General features: G+C 44.0%; 1 protein-coding gene across 2 annotated transcripts in view; it reads right to left on the bottom strand.

Annotated features, from left to right (window-relative positions):
• Positions 1–16,528, bottom strand: part of LOC111980267 (protein Jade-1) — a 143,673-nt gene that overhangs the window by 78,991 nt on the left and 48,154 nt on the right. For both annotated transcript variants that reach the window (XM_024010966.2, XM_024010967.2), the window contains exon 4: positions 14,370–14,527. In XM_024010966.2, the coding sequence (XP_023866734.1) occupies positions 14,370–14,527 (158 nt within the window). The remainder of the gene's footprint in view (positions 1–14,369; positions 14,528–16,528) is intronic.

Here is a 16,528-nt window from a genome sequence, read left to right as displayed (position 1 = left end):
GTCCGTGTCTGCCCCACGCAGACAAGTAGGCGCACAACGGGTTATGGTCATTGTAGTTAATTAGCATGTTTTCAACGSTAAACCTTGTCGCACAGTTCACGCTTGATCTCTTGAGAAACAGAGCATTGAGCTCACAAAAAAAAAGAACAAAATGGAATTCAAAAGTTAAACTGACGTTGTCAATAGTTAAAAAAAAAAATTAAATAAAATAAAGCTCCTGAATAACATGAGCTTTCTTTTTAAAAAGTTGTTATTTTATTAATTTTTTTACATTGAATAAGCTGAATAGTCATCAATGCAGGTTTTGATTTATTAGGATCCCCATTAGCCGATACCAATGGCGACAGCTAGTCTTACTGGTGCCCGACATTTAACAAAAAATTCATTACAAACAAAATACTTTACAATTGACATAAATGTAAAAACATGAACACGTAGTGTGTGTGTGTGTGTGTGTGTGTGTGTGTGTGTGTGTGTGTGTATCCATCAGCTACACAAACATGCAGTGGCGATTTTAGCATATAAACCTTGGTGGGGCAAACCCCCAAAAACGTTTTGGGGGATGCACGCCAGCAAAGCCTCTACACAACGCTAAACAATACATTAATCGCACTATAACAGTGACAAAGGGTGCCCACAAACTGTTACATAAAGCTGTCCCAACAGCAGAGTCCCAACACCTTACCACTGCTACACTGAGCCTTAACTGTTTTGCTGCCAGACAACTCAGCCTCATTTACTGCCTTAAAAAAAAACATAGCTGATATGGCTCACTTGCTTAAAAAAAAAGAAGGGGTTTCTACTGACAATTGAGACGTACAAACTATGGCATAAGGGGACAACAAGTAGATGAGGCAATCCGTAATTTCAATTAAGATATTAATGAGCGAGCTAGGACGGACGTAGTCAATATAACAATTTGTTCAGCACTTTTGAAATGTACAGCGACAGAACATGGGCCTTTCTTACAGTGTTCTCCCTGTACACTAAGTCAGAACCATAGGATAAATAAAGGGGGCATATAAGCAGACAATGAGAGCTCTTACAATATTCAATGATCACATTTCTCTACAAACAGGTTATAGGCTACACGTGCACCACCAAGTCGGAACAGTAGGCAAAATTAAGGGGAGGGGAAAATAGACCGAATTATTAGCGTGAGGCACATGGGCTACTAACAGCTTACTACACTTACTACACAACATACACTTAGTATTACTTTCTTAGCTACAGTATACATATCTCCTTGACATATTACATAATTTATGCAGCAGCATACAATACATTTTTGGACTCACCTTGTTGTGCTGTGCTCACTTGAACAGGAAGGTGGCACGGCAGTAAATTTTGTCATCAAAGTCTGGCATTCTCTGGATTTATGGTGCTTTCAAGACAACTAGGAACTCGGGGAAAAAACAACGTTGAATCATGACGTCAGTGATCTTCAGGTTGTAGCTCAAGAAAGAGGCCCGAGTTCCCGACTTACAATTCCGAGTTGGATGACCGTTCAAAATGTATTTTGCCAGACTGAGCRCGTTTTCTCCCGAGTTCCCAGTTGTCTTGAACTCAGTGAATTCAAATTTCCAAGTTCCGGGTTAACAGTTGTTTTGAGTGCGGCAGAAATCATGGTGGATTGACAGCATGGCCAATGTCGAATGTTTATCATTTTAAGATTGGGGGGAAGACCCTTTTGTGGTCCCCAGAATTGGGAACACACACTCGCTCCACTGAATAGCATGCTAGTGATTGCTTTGCAATGCTTGCAGTTAGCCACGGATTCCTTCCAAACCATTCATTGTTGAATTTGCGATTTCCAACTTGTTGAGTAATGTTTATGTCCAATGAGCACCGATACATTTTATCTATAATTTCTCTTCATTATTACTCTTCAAATGACAAGGATTAAAAAGGATTTGCCAGTAGATTGTCGACTTGATTCATGATGATGACTGCTAGCTAAGATTTTGAAAGCATGATGTTGACATTATCAGTCCAATCAAAGCTACTAAGTAGATATAACGTGATTTGGCGTGATTTGGCGTTCACTTGCGCTATATAAAAGATGGGAGTTCCATGCACTCATGGCTCTATAATTCCTTGACTTTGTTCTGGACCTGGGGACTGAAAAGACCCATGGTGGCATGTCTGGTGGTGTAAATCTGTGCGTCAGAGCTGTGTGTTGGCTATGCAAACTATTTCGAATTTCCAACACATGAATGTTTCTTATGAAAACAAGAAGTGACGCCAAGAGAGACTGGCATGCATAGTATTAATATTAGCCCTCTGATTACAAATGAAGAGCAAAACGTCCCGCACTATTCTAGGTAGCTGCAGCTTAACTAGGTCTTTCTTTGCAGCACTTGACCTTACGACTGGACAATAATCAAGAGAATATAAAACGAGAGCCTGCAGCAGGTCTTGCTTTGTGGAGTGTTGTGTCAAAAAAGCAGAGCATATCTTTATTACGGACAGACATCTCCCCATCTTTACAACCATTGAATCTATATGTTTTGACCATGACAGTTTACAATCGAAGGTAACACCAATGTCACGACTTCCACCAAAGGTGGCTCCTCTTCCTGTTTGGGCGGCGCTCGGCGGTCGTCGTCACCGGTCTACTAGCTGCCACCGATCCCCTTTTTCCTTTTCTGTTGGTTTTGTCTTATTGGTTACACCTGTTTCTTGTTTGAGGTTTGTTTAGGGCTATTTAAGCCGGTTATGCCCACCTGCTTTTGTGAGGGCTTGTTTCTCTGCTCGGTTTTGTGGATGTGTAATTTTTGTATTTCTCCGGACTGTTGTGTCCTGTTTTTGGGCCGGTCATTTTATGCGCCTGGTGTTTTGGCGTGACCTTTCTTTCACRGGAATAATTACGGTTGTCCTTAACCCTCTGCGCCTGACTCCGCACCCACTACTCCTAGTCACGTAACAACCAAGTAATTTATGACCGACCGCCTTGATTTTGGTATTATGTAGCAAAATTTGAAAATCTTTTTTTTTTTTTTTTTACATTGGATAAAAGCAGAAACACAGAGCTACAAAATGGTATATCATACACTACATTTGAGGAACAATGGGAAAGTAATTCTGCTTAGGATGTTATGTTATCCAGAGCGTTGGTGACTGCAACTGTGCTGCTGGCAACAATTTACGCTTTTTTGCCAACGTTTACTGACACCGACCATATTCAAAACGTGTTGAGCGTTCGTAAATCCGTCAGTTATTCTGCGCTCTGGCACACAGACGAGAATGCACTGAAATTTGCGTAGAAACCCAGAACGATTTTACAAGCCCGTCGTAGAGGATGTACGCAATTAAACTCATCAAGCTGAGCCTGGGAGAACTACAAACTGTTCTTCAGGTCCTGGACCTCTCTGGTCAAGTCGTCCATTCTTTTATTAGTTGACTCCATCAGTATTTGGACAACACTTTACGCTATTTTCTTGTTGTTAACTGCTTGTAGAACTATTTGTTAGTTTAAAAGATCCCTCACCTATAATAGAGACACCACTGTCGCCAACGGTATTCCCGTCGGCTTTGATCTTTGTCATGGTAGCAACATAGGTTACGCTGTTACACCTCATAGTTCCAGACAGGGCACGTCACAGGGAAGACTGGAAACAACAGAAGACATCTAGAGAGCCACAAGCCCAGGACAATCCGCYGTCCCAGCCACGCATCGTGGGCTGTGTTCAAGCCTTCAAAAAAAAACTGCTAGCTTGATAAGCTGCTAGCTAGCAGCTAGGCTAGCTGCTACGCCAAGCAGCTCCTCAGATCGCCTTGGTCGGCAGGATCACTGGACAGATAGTAGCGGTCCCAGCAACTGATGCCAACCGCGTCGCGTTTGGGGTAGGTACCTAGCAAGTAGGTAGCTAGCAAGTAACCAAACTTTTTCAATAGACTTTCAAAACAACAAACTCTCCCTTGTTCCGCATTCAACAGGAAGTGACACAAGGTGAAGGGAGACAAGGAAGAGGAATTGATGCCACTTTCAGACCATAGAGCTGCAACAACTCAAGGAAGGCTGCTGTGTGGCACGCGTTTAGTCTGTCTGGTCTGTGGTTCAGTCCTTCACTTAATTTCTCTGAGAGGAAGGTGTAATTTTAACCACTACCGTCATGCATTTCCTCTGTCATCCCTCGCCCTCTAATATTTCTCCCTCTATCCAAAAACGCAGCGAGAGAAACGGGTCGGTCAGTCGCTTAGAACAAGGTCATCCAAAACAAAGTAGTGGACAACGCAGCAAAACAGAACACCGGAGCCTCCAGCAGGAAGAAGAAACACGACTACGCCACCTCATAGAGAAAAAACACCAAACCTTGAGTGAAGGACGAGAGGAGAATGGGAGGATGAGAGAATAAAGAGAAGAGAAGGAGAGGCTAAACGAAACACTGCAAAGCGGTGCATGGTAGTGTTGGGTGGCTGGTTCTTTAAAAGAGAGCTGAGACGTTGGGGTCTGCTGGGTAACACAGCATTTACTCTCCTTAAAGCGGGGAGGCGAGAGTGACTGGCCAGGGTGCTCTGGCATCCCTGATGAGGTCATTAAAGAGAAAGGCTTCTCSTTGCCAGCTATGTTTTGCTGGATGAGGAAGTGTAGTGAGTGAGTGAGATTTTTTCAGCATAGAAAAAGTATGTGAACCCTTTGGAATTACCTGGATGTCTGCATAAATTTTACATCAAATTTGATCTGATCTTCATCTAAGTCACAACAATAGACAAACTCAGTGTTCCTTAGACTAATAACACACAAATGATTGTCTATTGAATACATTATTTAAACATTCACAGTGTAGGTTGGYAAAAGTATGTGAACCCCTAGGCTACTGACTTCTCCATTGAAGTCAGGAGTCAGCTAACCTGGAGTCCAATCAATGAGACGAGATTGGAGATGTTGGTTAGAGCTGCCGTGCCCTATAAAAAACCCTCACAAAATGTGGGTTTGCTATTCACAAGAAGCATTGCCTGATGTGAACCATGCCTCGAACAAAAGAGATCTCAGAAGACCTAAGATTAAGAATTGTTGCCTTGCATAAAGCTGGAAAGGGTTACAAAAGTATCTCTAAAAGCCTTGACTTTCATTAGTCCACGGTAATACAAATTGTCTATAAATGGAGAAAGTTCAGCCTTGTTGCTACTCTCCCTAGGAGTGGCCGTCCTGCAAAGATGACTGCAAGAGCACTTGCAGAATGCTCAATGAGGTTAAGAAGAATCCTATAGTGTCAGCTAAAGACTTACAAAAATCTCTGGAACATGCTAACATCTCTGTTGACGAGTCTGCAATACCGAAAACACTAAACAAGAAGAATTATGTTCATGGGAGGACACCATGGAAGAAGCCACTGCTGTCCAAAAAAACATTGCTGCACGTCTGAAGTTTGCAAAAGAGCACCTGGATYTTCCACGGCGCTACTGTCAAAATATTCTGTGGACAGATGAAACTAAAGTTGAGTTGTTTGGAAGGAACACACAACACTATATGTGGAGGGAAAAAAGGCACAGCACACCAACATCAAAACCTCATCCCAACTGGAAACTACGGTGGAGGGAGCATCATGGTTTGGGGCTGCTATGCTGCCTCAGGTCCTGGACAGCTTGCTGTCAGACAGAAAAATGAATTCCCAAGTTTATCAAGACATTTTGCAGGAGAATGTTAGGCGATCTGTCCACCAATTGAAGCTCAACAGAAGTTGGGTGATGCGACAGGACAACAACCCGAAAGACAATTAAATCAACAACAGAATGGCTTCAACAGAAGAAAATATGCCTTCGAGTGGCCCAGTCAGTCCTGACCTCAACCCGATTGAGGTCATGCCACAGCATCTCAAGAGAGCGGTTCACACCAGACATCCCAAGAATATTGTGGAACCGAAACAGTTTTGTAAAGAGGAATGGTCCACAATTCCTCCTGACCGTTGTGCAGGTTTGATCCGCAACTWCAGAAAACATTTGGTTGAGGTTTCTGCTACCAAAGGAGGGTCAACCTGTTATTAAATCCAAAGGTTCACATACTTTTTCCAAGCTGCACTGTGAATACAGTGTGTTCAATAAACCACATGAAAAATCAATTGTTTGTGTGTTAGTTTAGTTTAAGTGTTTGTCTATTGTTGTGACTTTATGTCTACAAATTTTATGACTAATTTATGTAGAAATCCAGGTAATTCCAAAGGGTTCACATCCTTTTTCTTCCCCCTGTAAGTGTTTTATTTCCGGTCTGCCTAGGTCCAAACCAGGGGAGAAGGACTGCCCCCTCTCATTGAAGCCAAGAAGTTCAAGGCCGACCGCAGTATTGCAGGCACGGTAGGATCCCCCATTATAGTGAAAGGGAAAATGGCAATATTCGTGTAAATAAAACTTTTTTTTAAGACAACCATGATGGTACCAATAATTGCTTCTATTACACCAGATGAATGTTCTTGAACCGATTATTTTAAAATCACYCACAGAAGAAGTTTAGTTGATGAGACTACACAACAAAGAGTTGTGACCCACTGTGTAAAATTCAATATTCGCTCATTTGAGCAAACTTTTTGATTGTTTCTCATATGCACGATATGCGCATGTGCAACACCCCCCACGCTTCCTTGTCAATTTTCTACACCCCCACTAGAAGTAAACAAGCCAAGCTAAAGATAGCTAGCTAGCCCAGCTAGACAAACTGTGGGGAGAAATACTCTGATGGGGCTTTCTGAAAAGGAGATAGAGAGACGACACTGCCACATAGTAATGACCAGCTTAGAGATTTAATTAAAACAGGACTAAATTGGAGCATTTTCGAGCCTTCGTGCGAGAGGAAGATGTATTGGCGGTCTCGCCAACGAGCTCTGGGGYAAAGTCTAATTTACCAGCTAGCTAGTTCTAGTCTTTAAAAAGRTCGGAAAACAACCTCCAATTCTGACAGTCGTCTCCCGGCTAAAGACTTTAGTGGACGGATGACGAAACCCGCAAAGCAACAGCCCTGGGTCTCAGAGCAGTGTGTGGTGGAAGACAAGAACGCTATACGTGAGGGTGCATGTGACCTTGTCTTCGGAAGTCCGGAGAGCTGGTTGGGGAAGCCTGGGAGAGATGTGTTGGCCTCAATCCTATACAGCTCCAAAATCGTCGGAATCATTGTGGATGAAGTTCATATGACCTACATATGGTATGCACAATGACCTAGAACTGTACTTCAACGGTATATAATAGCACTGCGATGGATACATGTAATGTCGGAATGTAAAGTATAGTGATGACATACCATTGAATGATTGAAAGTTTTGTATTTCTACAAACATAATAACCCTTTGCCTTGATGACAGCTTTGCACACTCTTGGCACTCTCAACCAGCTTCACCTGGAATGCTTTTCCAACAGTCTTGAAGGAGTTCCCACAAAGAATGCCAAGAGTGTGCAAAGCTGTCATCAAGGCAAAGGGTGGCTACTTTGAAGAATCTCAAATATAAAATATATTTTGATTTGTTTAATATTTTTTTGGTTACTACATGATTCCATGTGTGTTATTTCATAGTTTTGATGTCTTCACTATTATTCTACAATGTAGAAAATAGTAAAAATAAAGAAAAACCCTGGAATGAGTCGGTGTGTCCAAACTTGACTGTTACTGTATATCTCTTTATTATYTGTGGGAATACTTTGGAACAGATTTACAACATTTGAAATCACTTGGAGCCAGCTACCACGAAAATGGGGCGAGAAGGGGGTTAAAATAAAATATCYCTTGGAGCTGATTTGCTGATGTTTTTAATCAAACAAAAAATTTGGGGGTCGAATTYCAGGCCGAATTGCAGGTAGACTCCAATCAAGTTGTCAAAACATCTCAAGGATGATCYATGGAAACATGATGCACCTGATCTCAATTTCATGTCACATAGCAAAGGGTCTGAATACATATGTAAATAAGGTATTTCAATTTTTTTTTTTTACATTTCCCAAAAACTTTTCCCCCCCTCCTTTGTCATTATGGGGTATTGTGTGTAGATTTATGAGGGGGGAAAAAATATTTTATACATTTTAGAGTAAGGCTGTAACGGAAAAAGGGAATAGGTCTGAATACTTTCCGAATGCACTGTATATTCTGTACTGTCACCTCATTAAATATTAGAGCTCAAATCCTGGAGTATGTCGGTCAACGACGAGGTTTCCTCTTGACATCCAGCTTTTAGCTACAAACCACAGGATTTGAAATAGAAGTGACTGGTGAGACAAGGGATGCACGATATAAAATCGGTGAGCATATCGGAATCGGACGATATTAGCTAAAAATGCCAACATCGTCAGCGAGACAACTCAAAAGGAGAAATCCATCAACGTCAAGACAATGGAATTCATTGCCCTTGACAATCAACCGTCCTATGTCGTGGATGATGTTGGCTTTCGCCGACTGGTCGAGCCCCGGTACACACAATTTTTCAGATGTTGCCCTACCGGAGTTACACAGTATTGTTGAAACGTACATCTATGAGCTACTGCTATTAACGTCACGACTGACATTCGGACCAGCGACGTCAGCCCCATGAGCATGCTGAGTGAGTCTGACCGCACAGCGGGTCGACGAGGATTTCGTACTGAGGAAAGCCGTATTGCATGCCCAAAAATGTGCTGGTTCTCATACCGCTGCTGCCATTTCAAATGGCATTTGAGAACATGTTTGAAACTTGAACACACTCCTAGCGCCGTTTGAACAACTGACTGGAGAAATAAACTCATCGACTGTGTCTGGAGCAGACGTGATATCCTCCGTCGTGGAATTGAAACGCCTGCTCAACAAAACTGCCGACACAGACCGCGGGGTTAAAACTTACAAAACTACTTGAGGCTGTGAACAAGTGAGCCGGTGGCATTCTCTCGGAGCCTCTTTACTGTGTCGCCACCAGGCTCGATGCTAGGTACAAGGACCGCTACTTCGATGCAGACACGAAACAGAGTTTACGTGAAATGTTACATACACAGCTGGACAAGATGGAAACGGACACAGCGACAGTGCGCACCGAGGAAGAGAGGCCACGGACAGACAGAGCTGAAACTTCACTGCCTGACGTGTGATGAAATCCTGGTTGAGAATGAAACGACTGAACAAAAGAACAACGAAACAGCACAGCAAGTAAGTGAAAAAAAGGTTTTGATGATGTTTTACTGGTAATGGGGACACACGTAAATGCCAACAAAAAAACTTTTTGGGGGTCGGTGGTGTGGTGTGTGTGGTATTTGTGTGCGTGTGTGTGTAACCTTTATTTAACTAGGCAAGTCAGTTAAGAACAAATTCTTATTTACAATTACGGCCTACCCCGGCCAAACTCAGACGACGCTGGGCCAATTGTGCACCGCCATATGGGACTCCCACTCACGAACGGGTGTGATACAGCCTGGATTCGAACCAGGGACTGTAGTGACGCCTCTTGCACTGAGATGCAGTGCCTTAGAACGCTGCGTCCATGAGTAACTATTTAACTGTACTAGAATGCTTAAAAAGCCGCAAAAATTTCAAATATCGTTTTTTTGGGGGACTAGGAAAATATCTGATATCGATATCGGCGCATCTCTAGGCGAGACAGTTGTTTAGGCTTCGTCCGTTTTGCTAACACCTGCTGTGGATTGCTTGGCTTGCTACATGTGTGTAGTGTACTTCTGAGCCTGTGTCTCCCCTAGTCTCCTTCTCCCTACCAGAGATATTCAAAAACAAAAAGGAAAAGGCTGCTGAACCAACGGTCTCCTGGTCCCTGATGAGCAGGAAATAGCGTCATTTGTGAGAAGGAGTGGGAAGTGAGTAAGTGAGGATGAGTCACCCAGGCGAAACCGAGCAGAGGTTGTGTCCCAAAGAGTACCCTATTCCCTTTATAGGGCCCATAGGGGTCTGGTCAAAAGCAGTGCACTATATAGGGAATAGGTTGATATTTGGGACTCAGCCTCTGAAGGTCCTGCTGCCACCTGCAGAGCCCGCAGTGGCCACAGCTATTGGCATGAGGGGCCCCTCACCAAACCACAAAGAAAAACACCACAGAGACATGCACCACAGGGCAGCAGTGGAACTGATAACAACGGAGCTGCCTGTTGTTTCATGTGGGATGATCAACAACTAGAGCTTTCCCCCTAAAGCGGTCTGTATGTCTGAGGTGGCAGGGTGCACAACACGTGATACATACATGTAGACAGACACACAATGAGCTCGCATAGAAACACACATGCAGGCACAGGAGAGAGGGCAGGCAGATGGAAGTTCGTAGGGAACCCTTTAATGCCCCAGATGTTGCTCAGCCCACGATGCATAGCACACAGCTTTGATCCGCCACACGGGTCCAACCACAAGTACTGGTGTGGAGGGTGAGTGTGTGTGTCTGTAGGCTGGATTCATAGCTGTGGCATGCACACTGCTTTTGGTGGGAGGACTGCTTTTCCTTGCGAAGAGATCCAGCTGCACCACCCAAGGGAGAAATAACACACACACACACACCCGCGCCCAACTAACGCACAAACACATACAACCCAAGGGACCACTACTGTAAAACACACACACACAAGCCCCCCCCCCCCCCCCCCACACACACACACACACTGGGACAGCTTATACACACATACATCCTTTGGAGAATGTTGTGCTTAGGATGTAATACAAATGACTTAATAGCCTACTTCAGTGATCTATGTGCTTACGATTCCAAGCACAGCTCGCGTGGATTTCATCTCCCGTTTTACTAAACCGGTCTTCAACTCAATAGGTGGTGTACCACTACAGGCAGGTCTACTAATCCACTGATGGGTTACTGGCGCATAGAAAAAAGGACCAGAGAATCCAAACCTGAGCATATTTACCTTCGTATTGCTTAAAATGATCCATTATTTTCCGTGCATAGGGGGTAGGGCAAGGGGTGGTTGTGGGATTGAACCAGAGTTCACCAAGCCATAGATAAGACAATGAAAGGAGAGGGCGTCCCTGTGACATAGTTAACAGGAGAGTATAGGCCTAGAAGTGATGGCGCCCCTCCATCCAGCCACCCTGGTGAGTGAGCTTACAACAGCATGACTGGACTCTTACAAGCCTGTCTGCACAGCAGCTCTGGAGAAAAGGAGACCACACCTGGGTTCAAATACTACTCAAAACCACATCTAATACTGCAGCTGGGCTTGATTGAGCTTCCTGACGCATTATGGATCCCATCCCCAGCACTCCAGGCTGACTAACGCAAACACAAACTATTTTGAAAGTTTTCAAAACAGTATTGAACCCAGGTTTCTCTGAAACTGCAGGCCTGCAGGCCCAGGCACTGGGATTAGACAGACAGCAGGCAGGCTGCGGTCCGAGTACCATTACCAAGCCAAGCAGAGCCAGGCCAGAGAGCAGGCAAGCCAAGCTCCAGTCAATCCTGAACCCAGTGACCCAGGCCAGGCAGAAACCAGTCAGTTTGGTAATGATGTGTACAGAGCAGTGGGTTCTTAAAACCTCTTTGACCCATGCTCATCCTTGGCCGAAAGCCTGCTCTTTATAATGTCAATCATCATCATAGAAGGAGTCTTGCATGGAAGGAGTTTGGGAGTTTCAGTTGTTGAAGTGGACATAAAATAGTGTACTGTGACTTCAAGCCTGGTCTGCTGGAAAGGATGCAGCCTGAGCTGATCAAAGGCTCTGGCCACAGTTAGTGCACATACGAATAGGGTGCCATTTGGACTAGCCTAGGACTGAGATGAGGTTGTTCCCTGGGGAAGCAATGCTAGTTTTCCTAGGTCAAGGCCCTGCTCCTCGGCTCTCTAGACCTCTGAACCCCAAAACGTATTTTATCTCCCCACTGAGCCACCAAGCCATGCACTCGCCGCCCTTTTTCTCAGCTACTGTTCAGTTTCTCTCCTCTTCCCCTCAGGCAAACCAAAAGACAAAGTCTTTTCGAAGTATGATGGTTTCCAGTATCCGCCACCACAGTCAACAGAGAAAAATAAAAAAAAATTGCCTTTGCTGCTGCTGCGTCAAGCCTTTTCTCATTAGGAAAAAGAAGTTCTCATACATGTAATGATTTCTTTCCCCTGCGTTTTCAATGGGGACTGAGGCTAAAGAAGACCGTGCCAATTCGTCATTCTCTGTCTGCGAATGAGACTGTTATGCAACGGCTAATTACTTCCACTTGGCCAAGGGAGGGGGGGGGGGTCTCTCTCTCTCCGAAAAGGAGCACAAACACAGGGACCGAGCCATCTCGGTCTTTCTCTTCGACCATTAAGTGTTTATCGGAAACCACGACGGCACAGTGAGCTCGTACAGACAGAGCGAGGGCCGCACAGTGGACGAGAAGAGGAGGACTGCGAGCCCGAGAGAGAACGCAAGGCTAGCTGAGACCGACAGGCCCTGCAGCTTTTCCTTTCCACAATTCTTTGGAAGATGTCATTATTTTTAAGTGCAGTCAACTCACTTATTATCTACCATCTATCCTTGCATCTCCCCACATTCTAAATAAATCAATCAATCAAGACAAGCACATGCTAATTTGTGAATTTTTCCATCCAGTTATCTAGTTATCCTCATCTGTTCCTCTCATAATTTGTACCTTTTTTAATTCATATTTATTTATATTTATATTTATATAACTAAGTCCGTTAAGAGCAAAATCTTATTGACAATGACGGCCTACCGGGAACAGTGGGTTAACTGCCTTGTTCAGGAGCAGAAAGACCGATTTTTACCTTGTCAGCTCGGGGATTCGATCCTTTCGGTTACTGGCCCAACGCTCTAACCACTAGGCTATCTATCCAGGTCTACACACAGCTTATCTATCCAACCCATCTTTGCACACTGTGTTTCCTGCATGACCAGAAGGAGAGTAAAGCACTGAGGTTTGTTGATGTTTCCCTGTGACCCAGTCCCATTGGTGTGACTTCTCTACCCCCCACTTTACCTCTGCCTCACTCCGTGAGTCTCTATGTAGGTGTGTGTGTGTGTCACCGCATGAGTGTGTGTGCGTGCGCCCCAGTCTCCCATCCTCACTCTGGGAGAGGAATAAGCCTACAACCCAGTCTGTGTAGTTCCCCCCCCCCCCCATCTGACGAACGCCGACCAACATCTCCATGTTCCCAGATCCTATGAACCCTGGTTGGTGTGTGATCCTACGATCCCTGGACACTGAGCAGCACTTAAGGGCCCACTACAAACCCTTTCTCACAATGCAGCTGACCTGACCTCTAGAACACATGGTGCTGCTGTGATCACTTCCAGTAAAACCTGTCAAATGTGTGTGGTGGGGAATGGGGCATGTGTGTGTGTGTGTGGGGGGGACTCCGATACTGCCACACGCCCGTCTGTCTGTGGGAGATGATGATAGCCAAGAGCCAGGCAATGCAACATGCTGCAACGTTACACTGAAGCTAAGCACACAGGTCTGTGTGTGTGTGTGTGTGTGTGTGTGTGTGTGTGTGTGTGTGTGTGTGTGTGTGTGTGTGTGTGTGTGTGTGTGTGTGTGTGTGTGTGTGAGAATGAGATTGTGTCCTCTGCAGTGTTTCCCAACGGCGGTCCTTTTAGTGTGTGATTGGGCACATTGTGTTTCCTGTATGAGCAGGAGAGTAAAGCACTGATGTTTGTTGATGTTGCCCTGTGACCCAGTCCCTTTGGTGTGACTTCTCTAACCCCCACTTTACCTCTGCCTCACAACCACACACACTTCACCTATCAGAGTTGTATCAGAATAAATGAAAGCATTCAAACAGTGTTGTTGGTGTGTGAGGGTTCAGAGTGTGGTTGTTTTTCCTGGTTGCACTGTATCAGAGCAGTGAAAGCATTCAAACAGTAGGGCCCTAAAAATGTGGACGGAATCACAAAAAAATGGAATTCAACAATATTCAAAAAATGTATTGAACTTAGTATTGAATAAACTAAATGAATTGAATATTTTTTTTAAATTTGCCCAAGTCTGTCATAAGATACGAACAGAATGTGATTCCTGCAACTTTCTGAATAGGCAAACAGAATTTCCCCGTGCAGCTGGCACTTTGTGTAGTCATCGGCAATGAGGCTCATGAAAAATATTCTGGTAGATGGAAAGGCGTTCCCAAAAACCTTGTCAATTAAATGTGACATACAAAGTAGCCTATGCTTACCTTGCAGAATGATATCATGATTATTTGCATCCAGTGGCTAGTTTTGTTTTGCAAACTCTACCATCTCATATAGCGTTACAAAAACAATCACTAAAACGACAGCCTCTTGCTAGGTGTGCAATGGAATTCGTCTCACATTTTCCCTATAGCTCAAAAGTAGTCTCCTGATGTGGTTTAAACATTGTTTTTCTATTGAAATTTTGGGGGGGATTTTGAAAGCGAAAACCTAACAAAACAGAACCCTGGTAAAAACAAAATGGAGTCAGGTGATTTTAATAGAGCCCTCAAACAGTAAACATCCTCCCTACCTGACGACAGGTTCTGGGATGGCGTCTACGCTGGCGGGGACCTGGACCCCCTTCTCCCACTCCTGTCTCCAGGGGTCAGACAGCACGTAGAAGTCATCAGGGCCCAGCTGGGCCGAGTCTGGCAGCTTCATGGCCGTGATGAAGTCCGTCCGGAACACCTGACCGGAAACGCACACAGACAGAGAGAGTTTCAGTCATACGGACACCATTCACAACGCAAAGCGAGAGCGTTTGAGTCAAATGATTATGATAACAATCATTTGCATCTGTATAGCAGTTTGAATTTGAGAAAACATGACAGGTTTCAGGCTAAAAACATTGCAACCTAAACATTACCATCACTCAGGCTGCCCGTTGTATGGGGGGCAGTCCATTTAGGTCAACTTTAGGGTGATATCGTGAGCACAAAAAAAGACGCAATGACATAATTTGGCGAACTAAGTATTGTCGAAGGGGGTGTAAAGTAGCACAGGTGAAAGAGCCTTTACAATAGTGCTGAGTGATTAGTGTTTGAGATTGGTTCCGTTTAAAAAAAWTAAAATAAAAAAGGAAATGACAGAAAATATTTTACAGCTTTTTAATGGAAATTCCAAAGCCAAAAATAGTGAACATTCAATTGCCAAAACATTGAAAATATTTCATTGTCTCTGTCAGGGTCACATTGGGTAGACATCAATAGAAAAATTGGAAATGACTATGAAATAAAATATTTCTGTGAATATTACTTACTTTTTATTTAATTACTTTATTATTTGATTACTTTATTATTTTTCATCATCGCATCTCTGCTCAGTCAGTAGCAGCCAGCCAGCCAGACCATCTAACGTCATCTCTGTGCTCCCCATACTGTACTGTCTTTAGTCATCCTATTTAGCTAGGCTAGCCTGCCTAAGTATGCTGCAGAGCTGACGAAATCATTTTACTAGCTCTTCAAAGTAGATAAGGCATACTTTCACAAACCTTCTCTAGCTCTCTCCTCATTGTGTTGTGTACATTCCTCTTTCATGCGGTCTGTATGCAACCTAACGTAGCAGGCGTAAGTGTGTCCGTCTCTGTCCGAGCCGGAAAGAAAAGGCGCAATGGATTATTGTCATTGTAGTTAATTATCACGTTTTTTGCGCTGAACTAGGTTGAATACTTGCTTAATGAAAATTACATCTCCCTTCAAACCAGTATCCCACATAGTTCTAGACTTAATTTCTCTCATGAATGATTCGATTTCGCTCTAGAGAGAAACGGCACATTGGGCTCACAAAGAAACACAAACTAAATAGAATTTAAGTAACTGAATCGACATCGGTCAATTAGTTGTTTAATAACCGAAAAACTATTATTTCAGTTAATCACTCAGCACTACTTTACAACTAACGTTATAAAGAACACCTGACAGAAGACAGCGAGAGAAACAGGGTTTCACTCAAATTGACACATGGAAAAACAACAGAAAGAGTTTCAGTCACTGTCAAATTATCATCATACCAATCATTTGCGTCGGTATAGCAGATCTCAAACTCAAAAAGCATCGTCAACAGGGAATCCCCATTGTACGTGTGTCACTGTGTGCATCCCAAATGACACCCTATTCTCTTTATAGTGCACTACTTTTGACCAGGGCCCTATGGGTAGTGCACTATAAAGGGAATAGGGTGCCATTTGGGACAAAGCCCCTCGCCTCACACCGGGCTCTGAGGCACAGAGCATCCTGATGCCCAGCTCTTTCTTTTCTTTTATATTTCCTATGAAATCTGACCAAGTTGTTGGTCTGCCGGTGGCCTTTTGTCAAATGTTGAAATTGGCCGTTTTTATGCAGGCTTTGCATACACAAAGACTGTGTAGCGTTAGTTGTAGCGGTTATTTGACCTGGGCTACCGGATATCAACACCACTGCCACCTGCAACAGTACAACAGTGATCGCCATGTGACTTTGGCTTGTTTTGTGCTTACAATATAAGTCTAAAGGACTGCCCTTTCATACAACGTGAAGCCTTTTCCCCAAATGGCACCCTATTCCCTTTATAGTGCACTACCCATAGGGCCCTGGTCAAAAGTAGTGCACTACAAAAGAGAATAGGGTCCCATTTGGGAWGAACCCAGTGGGTCTCAACCCTGTGCCCTGGCGGGGACCTGCGGGGCAACACTGATGTGATCAGTCCCATAAG

The sequence above is a fragment of the Salvelinus sp. IW2-2015 genome, linkage group LG20 (genome assembly GCF_002910315.2).
Source record: "Salvelinus sp. IW2-2015 linkage group LG20, ASM291031v2, whole genome shotgun sequence".
Classification (NCBI taxonomy): Eukaryota; Metazoa; Chordata; class Actinopteri; order Salmoniformes; family Salmonidae; genus Salvelinus; species Salvelinus sp. IW2-2015.
This window is presented reverse-complemented; position numbering and strand designations above follow the sequence as displayed.